Raw genomic sequence first — 9,937 nt, forward strand, 5'->3', positions numbered from 1 at the left:
TTTGGCTAATACATATTCTGTGTGTTTTTGTTTTGTGTATTTTGAGGCCTTTCAAAGATTTGAAAGATTTGTTGCATTGTGTACATGAATGGGTTGTGTTCGACGTGCCATCACAAGATTGGGTCACGGACTGCATTCACAATTAAATAAAATAACAAAAAAGAATACCTTAAAACAAATTTAAAAAATAAAGTAACTAAAAATGTATATCGAAATTAACGTATTTGAAGTTTATTTGTTAATATCTTCCTTTTTGTTGCTTCTTATAAATAGTTAAATGTTTCTCGTTTTTTTTGCCTTCCTTGTATGTTTATTATTTTGCAGTATGCAAGTCCAATGAGCAATAAGAACTATTATATTTGATAATGTCGTTGATATTATTAACGTAGTTATGTTTCTTTGTCATAAATCCACATGCAATAATTAGTTTCTTGGATAATATTCACAGTTTTCTTCTTCTTATTATGCTTGTCAATGATTATATAAAAGTCTATAGTCTTCACGTACACTTTTATTTCAACTTTGAATTCTTTTGTGCGTCACACTTGCGGCACTTTGTTCCTTTATCATTTTCTGCACTGTTTCCAATATTTTACACATTCGAATACAGTTTAACATGGTTTTTGTGAATTTTAAAGATTTTACAATTTTTGATAAATTACATGTTGACATTTGACATGACATTTTTCCATTCCATATATCTATCTTTTATAGTTTTTCAATAATAAATATTTATTATTTATCTAAATGTTCCCACAACGTAATGCCCGATAAAATTTCAATATAACTTAAGTAAGAATTAAAACCGCGCGCGACCAACTAATCTGTTATCATTTCATTTGCTACTCGAAACAAGAAAATTTATGATTTATTTTAATAATAAACAAATTGAATTGGATAAATTTATTTTATAACAAAATTATTTAATTTATTTTAACTTAGTGCATAAAATAACAGTAATAATATTTAAGAAGTACAATAGAAAAAAATCGTGGCAGTACTAGTGAGTACTTTATAAGAGTTCTCATACAGGTAAACCAATTTATTTACGTAGAATGGATTTAGGCCACGGGCATGAAATTTGCTACGAGCAGGGAGACTGTACTGGGTTGGGAAATGCGGGGAAATGTAATCAAAAGTATAGAACAATATAGCGACGCACATTTATTCACACGATAGAATTTGATAACTTTCATCATCATCATCATCATCATCATCAGCTCCCTATACGTCCCCACTAATGGGCTCGGAAGCTACCCCAAGTTAAGGGTGACTAGCCCATAGTCAACCACAGCCAAGTGCGGATTGACTTCACAAGTTACTTTGAATTTCTTCTCAGCTATGTGCAGGTTGCATCACGATGCTTTCCATCAGTGTAAGAACGTATAACAGTAAATGCACATATGTAAATGGAAAATCGGAAAACAGATTGATACATGGCGGGATTCGAACCCAGGACCTACAGTTTATAAATCAAATGCTTAACTTCTGACCCACCGACGCCCCTATCGAACATAATAATAAATATACGTGAGTGTTTTAGCCGTTTTTATATATTAGACCGTTTTTATATATTAGATGATTATCTAACATTCCTATAAACTTATTTTTAAATTCCCAGGTTTATACTGTATCTATGTCGATTAAGTTAGCCTTATGTACTTATATAAGAGTTATGTAAAGTTAATTATAAAAAATTAAAGTGGAATATATGGTTACCTTGTAAGGTGATTAGATTATCTGGAAAATTTAGCGAAATGGCTTCCGTAAATGTATATTGATTACTCGGCACCATTTTTAATTTCGTATAGCCTCTAAACCCCTCCCTATCGAAGCCTCCACGGCGAATCGATTAACCTTTGTCAAGAGGATTTTTATTATTAAGTGAAAACATCTCGTAATTAAAACGTTTCTCACTTAATTTGGCGTAGACTGATTTCATCATTTTTTGTATTTAAAAAAGCTTAACGTCTCAAATAAATTAATAAACATAAAAATAATTAAAAACCTTATGAGATTTATTGAAATACAATAATGTCAAAACAGAATTAATATAGGTAAATCTAATCAACTCCTACGGCACTCTACGAAGTACTACGTTCTGCTACGAACAGATACGATGTAGCACATAAAGTGCTACGAACATCTACGGCGTAGCGTGCCTCGCAATAATGAGGCTTTCGTACTCTTCATGAATAAATTAATCGAATAGTGTTCTATAACATTAAATTGTTCAATATTGTTTTTTCATTCAAACGTTGATTTTATTTCATTTAATCATCAACATTTTGCGAACGTCTGATTGTTGCGTGTTTCCTTTAAAAATACAAAAGCTTTGGTTTATTTGTTTTATATCTTGGTTAAGTAAAGTAAAAGTAAACATTTTAAACATAAAAGTTCTTAGTCAATTCCGATTTTATAACAAATATTTAATTTAAATTATCACAAAGTCATTAACTCAGTTGAACGGCTCCATTTATATTAATGAAGTTCTTCTTTCATTGAAATAAACAAATTTAAAGCGAGATTTCAATTACAAAGGATTAAAACCCAAATCTGTTTATACAGCAACGTTTGTCTTCAAAAACTCTGTTGGATATTTTGTTTAATCGATTTTAAAGGTTATAAAGGCTCATTTTCATTAGTCGTTAGCCTGTATGTGACGACTTCTCACATGCTCTACGACGACCGACTTATCGACTAATGAAATTGCACCCTAAATTTCAGACTGGATACTGATTTAGTTACATATTTACGTCATCTTTAGATTGTTACTTAGATGATCGTCTGACTGCCACATTGAGAGATGTTCAGTGATCGCTAAGGCTGTTCTTAAGGTGTGGATTTAATATGATGAATGTACCAAAACCATCAAAATAGTGCAATAATATGCCAAATATCTACTTTGATCACTATGAACTATTATAAAGTTGAATTAGATCTCTATATTGTTGTTACCTACATGAAAAGATTAGTGTCAGTAAGTAGGCAGTTACTTTGTTAAGGTTTTACGAAATCCCTTACCGAGAGACTTTATAACGTCGAAATACGAAATCCATTTTATCATATTCTTTCTACATAATAACTGGCAACCAATAACTTTAATTTTCCTTGCTGAGTCAGTCACTTTGCATCAGTAATCTCTGTTATTTTTTTCTATTTAAAACGGCATAGTTTAAATCTGAGAATTAATTCTTGTTGCTTTTTCATTTCTATAATATTAAAACATGCTACGTAGTTTAAAAGTTTTACGTCGAAACATTTATTTCGCCGCGTATCTTGTACAAAGAAGGTACTCTTAAGTTTTTCAACTATCTTTGTATGTAAAGCTTATATAAGTTTAAGTTGGAATATAGTTTGAAAGTGAAATTAAAAATGTGAACTTAGAATGTTGGTTATAAGAAACTTTTAGATATGAATTCTAAAGAAGGATGGTTTCAAAGATAAATTTTATAATACTCAACTAACTAGATACTTGGAATTTATTAAGATACTTGGAATAAATTACTTTAGCAGATTATTACGTTTTAAAAATAACTAGCTTTTACCCGCGACTCCGTCCGCGCGGAATAAAAAAAAAGTAGAAAACGGGGTAAACATTATCCTATGTCCGTTTCCTGGTACTAAGCTACCTGCCCACCAATTTTCAGTCAAATCGATTCAGCCGTTCTTGAGTTATAAATGGTGTAACTAACACAACTTTCTTTTATATATATATAGATGTCAATACAATATTCATTTAAAACACAACTGAAAAGGGCAAAAGTCGCATTTCCTTTAAAATTGAACTTTGCTATGCTGTTCAGTAGGCATACTAGACTATTCATTAAAAGTTTTTCTGCTCAATGTCGTATTTGTTATAAAGTTTTTATTTATTATTCCACTGAGGTATTATAAAAAAATTAACTAGATTTAATATACTATTTTTATAATTGCATTTAGTATCTTCAAGCATATTACTATCTTACTTTATAATGTTATGTTTATATGGATATATGAATGTTATTATATATCCAGAAGAGCTGTTTCAAAATTTAAATAAAATAATTCAAAAATTTCAGTGATATCCGTTCAGCTAATGTAAAATATAGTCTGGAAGAACACATACTAAGTTGTTTGTTTAATTCCACGCGAACAAAGTCGAAGCTAGTTTAACATAATTATAATTATAATCAAGCGAGATAATTTATCCATCTAAATTTACACTGCTGGAACACTTACATGAAATACATTGCTATCTCTTTTTTAAAACGAGTGAGATGAGAACATGTTTTGTACAGTCAGCTTCACAAATGTTTACGTTCACAAAACTCAAGAAATTCGTATACAAGGTGTTACAAAAATATGTAAGCTCGTAATTTGTTTTGACTTATGCCTACTGAGTTAGATCACTTTGTCGGTCTGTACACTATAACGTGACAGTTAATAAAATAAAAATGGACATAAATCAAAATATCAATCTGACATTAGTCGTGACTCGTGACGCGTGACACTTTCTGATTATTTCCCTGAACGTAAACGTACAAGGGATGTGACCCGTATTGGAAATGTGTCAGCCCTCTTCCCGAGAGGATACTATACCTTGTTCATTTATAAGGGTTCATAACATATTTAAGAAACAAAAAACGTAGACTTTTTTAATGCTTTAAGTTTTCATTGGATTTATTATTAAAATTTTACTAAACTTTTTCCCGATTGACAGTTGGTTAATTTTAGCACTAATGCTACTGCAAACTTTGAAATGTAACCATTAAATCTCAGAGTAGCGTGTTTGTGTGACGAATTGCAATGTCAAGACGTCACACAGATACACTCCGCACTCCGCAGCAAGTCTTATATGACTGACATCTTGGCGTTATAACAAATGAACAAGCCAAGTGTGATTCATATTTCAGTAGCGAGAATATGATTAATACGACGCTACGAAGCCATACATATAACATTACTGAGTACTTTGTCGCCAATACCACAAAGGTTAAAGGTATATACTAAAATATGTCGCGGGTTTGAATTCATCATTTCATAATTGTGACATGCTTTTAGCGTTTGGTTTTAAACTTTTAATTAGTAAAAGCTATTTAAGGATTTTTTTTTTAAATTAGAAAAATATTTTTACTATCTATAATTATTCGGAATCTGTGTTGGCATAACGTCTGTATTTCCTAAGAAGTTAATTCGTAATAAAAAAATAAACATTTTTTTGTCACTTTTGTCAAATGTCAAAATCGTATTGTAGTTCTGTCAAATTTATTTTGTAGTTTTCAATTACTTATTTTATACAAAGAAAAATCTATTATGTGTGAGACTGTACCATTTTTCAGAAAGTATTGTGGTTTTATTTCATTACAACTTGGATTGCTTTTTATAAGCATACAAAGTATTGTGAGTTAATACTTTTTGTAGTTTATTTTAACGCTTAATGTAGATTTAGAACTGCTATTTAGAAAGTACCCGCGACTTCGTCCGCGCGGAATAAAAAAAATGCACACAGGATAAAAAAAAGTTCCTATGTCCGTCTCCTAGTTCTAAGCTACCTCCCCATCAATTTTCAGCTAAATCAGTTCGACCGATCTTGAGTTATAAATAGTGTAACTAACACCACTTTCTTTTATATATATAGATAAGCCAGAGATTCCCAATCTTGTTATTCGAATAGACCCCTTTCGTAATGTTACTCATACTGATGGACACCCTGTTGCTATATTTGTTCTGCAACTAATAAACCTAATTTCCCACCATCGTACACCCTCGCCGGGTCTTCCATGGACTTCTTAAGGAGTCCTAAACAACTAAGGTAATCACTACACTATGCCAAAAGAACTGAGCGATTCCTTTAGTAATTATTAAACGTATCAACGTGTTTATCTTTTCAGGTAACTGGTGTTTTAGGGCTATCTATAATAGAAGTACAAACGAACATGGATTATACTCAAGCAAAGAATTTCACAGAATTACTACGTATGACAAAATTATTTTTCACTTTTATAGTAATTAGAAATACACAATTTTCATTCTTAATCAATAAAGTAGATGTTCATTTGTTAATATTGATGTTTTTATTTTAATGTATAATTTGATATTTTAATTTCAGGATCAACGGGTGCAAATCATGTGCTAACAAATCTTGACACCTCAATAACTTATGGATTTACTTTGATATTCTTTGTGTACATATTTTTGGGTGTCATTTTACTTATTGCGACATTTTGGGTAATTTTAATTTTGAAATTAATCGTTAATATTTATCAGTAATGGTGATTTTATTCCTTTTTATGAATTCAACCCATCAATACACAAATACGACTTTTTACACGTCCGACTCAGTAGTTGTTTTTCGCGTATGTTTATCCTATATCTTAATATATATAAATCTCGTCTTATCTTAATATATATAAATCTCGTGTCACAATGTTTGTCCTCAATGGACTCCTAAACCACTTAACCGATTATAATAAAATTCGCACACCATGTGCAGTTCGATCCAACTTGAGAGATAGGATAGTTTAAATCTCAAATTATAGTCGCAATTTTAATTTATTGCTAATTATTTGTCTGTTATTATTTGACAGTCACAATTATCTGTTAACTGATCAATAGATGGCGCTGCTATGGTAAATCTACGAACGTGTCATATAAGCTATATTTTAACAGCATAATTACCACGTGTTGTTGACGCTATAAGAATTTTTAACTTTTTTAACTGCGCGCGGACGGAGTCGCGGGCGACAGCTAGTTGTTTTATAGGAAAGGAAAGGCAAACTAGTAAGCGGCCACTTCAATTCGTCAAAATAGCGAAGTGACAATTTCCCGTAGACATTTGCACTTGCAGATGGTTGGCAACCTTTAATCTACAGAGGACGAGCTGCACAGAAAGAGGATATTTCCCCTTCCCATGCCGATTCCCCTACCCTTCCCATCTCTTTCTTATAAGAAAAAAGTGTTGAGGATAAGACGACTAAGATTAGGCCTCCGGCACGCATACTGATCAGACGAAACGCGGAATTACTTCCACTTTACGCCCGTCTTCTGTGTTCGTGGGTGCCGTTATTGCGGGCTCTACCACTATCAAAATCATTTTTATGTATGTAGATTTGTATGTATGTCCGTTCTATTGATACCTTCTGTAGCCTAAAGTATTTTCTTTAGTGTCGTAGGCCATATAAGAAGTATAATAAAGTCAGTACTAAATGCTTTTTTTAAATTAATTACTAATAAAAAAAAAGTTAATTTTGCTGACATTCCAGGATAATGAATCATTACTTCTGACATTTGTTTGGGGCACATTTTTGAATGTAGCTTTTGGATATTCCATTCTTGGGGGACTGGCGATAGTATGCATAATGGAGGATACGTGTTTGTTCAGCTCTATGGACTGGATATCAGCCTCCTTGGTTTTCATACTAATGGTATTGTTTTTCACTCGTAAGTATTACTATGATTTCTTGTATTTTGGAGTCTTGTGTGACATTTACTATGTACTAGCTTTCAAAGAAAAGTGGGTCTTTTGGAGTACTTGAGTCCATTGTAGGCGGGTTGTACTTTTACGCAGTGGTACGTACATACAAATAATAATACCAAGTTTAGGGAGATAATTTGTTGTTTCTCTAAAACTACGGATTTTTTTATGGAAGTGAGCATATGCGGTATGAATGGTGAGAGAACGTGAACTGGTTTGTGTGAATGATGACGCGTGTTATTAAGTGGAGTAAATTGCTGACGATGGGAAAACGTGTATTTTGCGGTGTTTACACAGTACAGTACTTGAATCCATTTTTAAAATGCTTTTTTTAATGATGTCTATGGTTTGGGATCATTAGGAGGTTTACAATATTCTATATATTGTAACTGTTTCCAGTGTGGTTGTATTATGGATTTGTCGCACACAGTTATGTCGAAGATAAGAAAAATTTTACCGAAGATAATAATAATTAATTGTGACGTTTCAAGTCAAAATATGTGATGTTTTTTTTCTCCTAAATCATAAAATTTATAAGAAAATATGAAAAATTGTCTTAATTAATCTATATATATAAAAGAAAGTTGTGTTAGTTACGCCATTTATAACTCAAGAACGGCTGAATCGATTTGACTGAAAATTGGTGGGCAGGTAGCTTAGGACCAGGAAAAGGACATAGGATAATCTTTACCCCATTTTCTATTTTTTTTTATTCCGCGCGGACGGAGTCGCGGGTAAAAGCTAGTAAGAACTAAATACAGATTATTTTTATAAAAAATCTTAATATGTTTTTGTTTTCAGTCTTAAATATTACTTCTTACTAATATTATAAATTAAATTTGACATAGATATAGAACATAGTCCGGAAGAACACAAAGGTTACTTATTGAGTTTTTTTTAATTACTCGCAGACAGAGTCGCTAGGGACACATAGTTAAGTTATAAATTAACTGTCTATTTGTATGTGAATTATATAAATCAGTTTCAAAGTTAACATACAATTATAATTTCCTTCTAAAACAGAAATACATTAATAATAAACATTTCCATTTATATTATAAAGAGTTAATTGATATAATTATAATTTTGAATTATAATATCAAAGCGGTTCATTAAAATTAATATAGAACTGCGTAATATCAATGTACGCAGCCGGAAACTTATAATCATTTCGCCTTTGAAATGTATCTGGGTTAAGAGCGCTTGGAGACTATCGAGAAATACTAAAGTTACAAGGTTATGTCACCATACAATCAGATCAGATCTAATATAGAACGTTTTATAACATTACTAGTCGTTGCATGCGACTCCTTTTGAATAGAGTTTAGAAAAAAACTTAAGTATCTCTATTCCAAATTTCATCCAGATCCGTTCAGTCGTTCTCTATCATTCACTCATTCATTAAAACTTTTATATTTATGATTTCAAATTCATTTATTTACCTATAAAAAATTACAAAACATATCATATAAAAATAGTATACCACAGGCTGCGGAATCCCATGACTCAAGCAACTAGTGTTGAGGGCTACAGAGACCATTAGTGCGGTTTCTAAAATAACTGCCTTTTGTATCAAGCCTCTAATTCAACTGTTAACCAACTCAAACAACCGTACAAAAAATAATTGACAAAGATGATAACAATATGTTTTTTACCAGTGGAAACCCATAGCTACAAGAAATAAGATATGAAATCTTACAATCTGGCAAAAAAATTAGACAAAGTTTTCATTATATTTTAGCTTAGACATATGTCAACCCAAATCTTATCTTCTTCTATCTATATATATAAAAGAAAGTCGTGTTAGTTACACCATTTATAACTCAAGAACGGCTGAATCGATTTGACTGAAAATTGGTGGGCAGGTAGCTTAGAACCAGGAATAGGACATAGGATAATTTTTACCCCGTTTTTTTTTTTTTTATTCCGCGCGGACGGAGTCGCGGGTAAAAGCTAGTTATGAATATTGAAATGTGACGTAGGCTTTTGAAATACGATCTTGACAAATAAATAACAAACTTATACCGAAAGCGGTTTTGGTTGATACATATTTAAGGGTTGATTTAAGATAAGCAACTCTATGGGACTGGCCGCTTGCTCATTTGAAAGGAAAAAGATAAAATTTACTCTACTAAGCATGTTGACGTCCAAAATATCAATCACTGTGGCTAACTATATTTTTAGAGTAATACAGTAATAGTTGGTTTCTGAGACCAAAACCTCTGTATAAATCATATCATCGTCCTTGTCTTCTTTGACAGAGAGACAAACGGTTTTTGGTCTTAGAAACCCACGGTAAGCGTTTTAAGCAATGTTAAGTATTCTAGCTTTCTTAAGTTCATCGATTGTATAAGTAGTGTTACAGTTGCAAACTGACTTAACACTACAAAGACGCTGCTGAGTCTACTTTATTAAACTTCTAAGTTATTTTAACTTAGCATGCACTTAGAATTTTCTTTAACTATGTAAATCGAGAGAATT

General features: G+C 31.6%; 1 protein-coding gene across 1 annotated transcript; it reads left to right on the forward strand.

The window, feature by feature from the left end:
* The first annotated feature begins 5,289 nt into the window (after window positions 1-5,289).
* On the forward strand, window positions 5,290-7,932 carry LOC106716839. The gene is made up of 5 exons (XM_045683918.1): window positions 5,290-5,382; window positions 5,874-5,958; window positions 6,092-6,210; window positions 7,245-7,422; window positions 7,856-7,932. The coding sequence occupies exons 1-5, from the start codon at window positions 5,296-5,298 to the stop codon at window positions 7,930-7,932; spliced, it is 546 nt and encodes a 181-aa protein (XP_045539874.1). The 5' UTR covers window positions 5,290-5,295.
* Window positions 7,933-9,937: the final 2,005 nt, after the last annotated feature.

The sequence above is a fragment of the Papilio machaon genome, chromosome 24 (genome assembly GCF_912999745.1).
Source record: "Papilio machaon chromosome 24, ilPapMach1.1, whole genome shotgun sequence".
Classification (NCBI taxonomy): Eukaryota; Metazoa; Arthropoda; class Insecta; order Lepidoptera; family Papilionidae; genus Papilio; species Papilio machaon.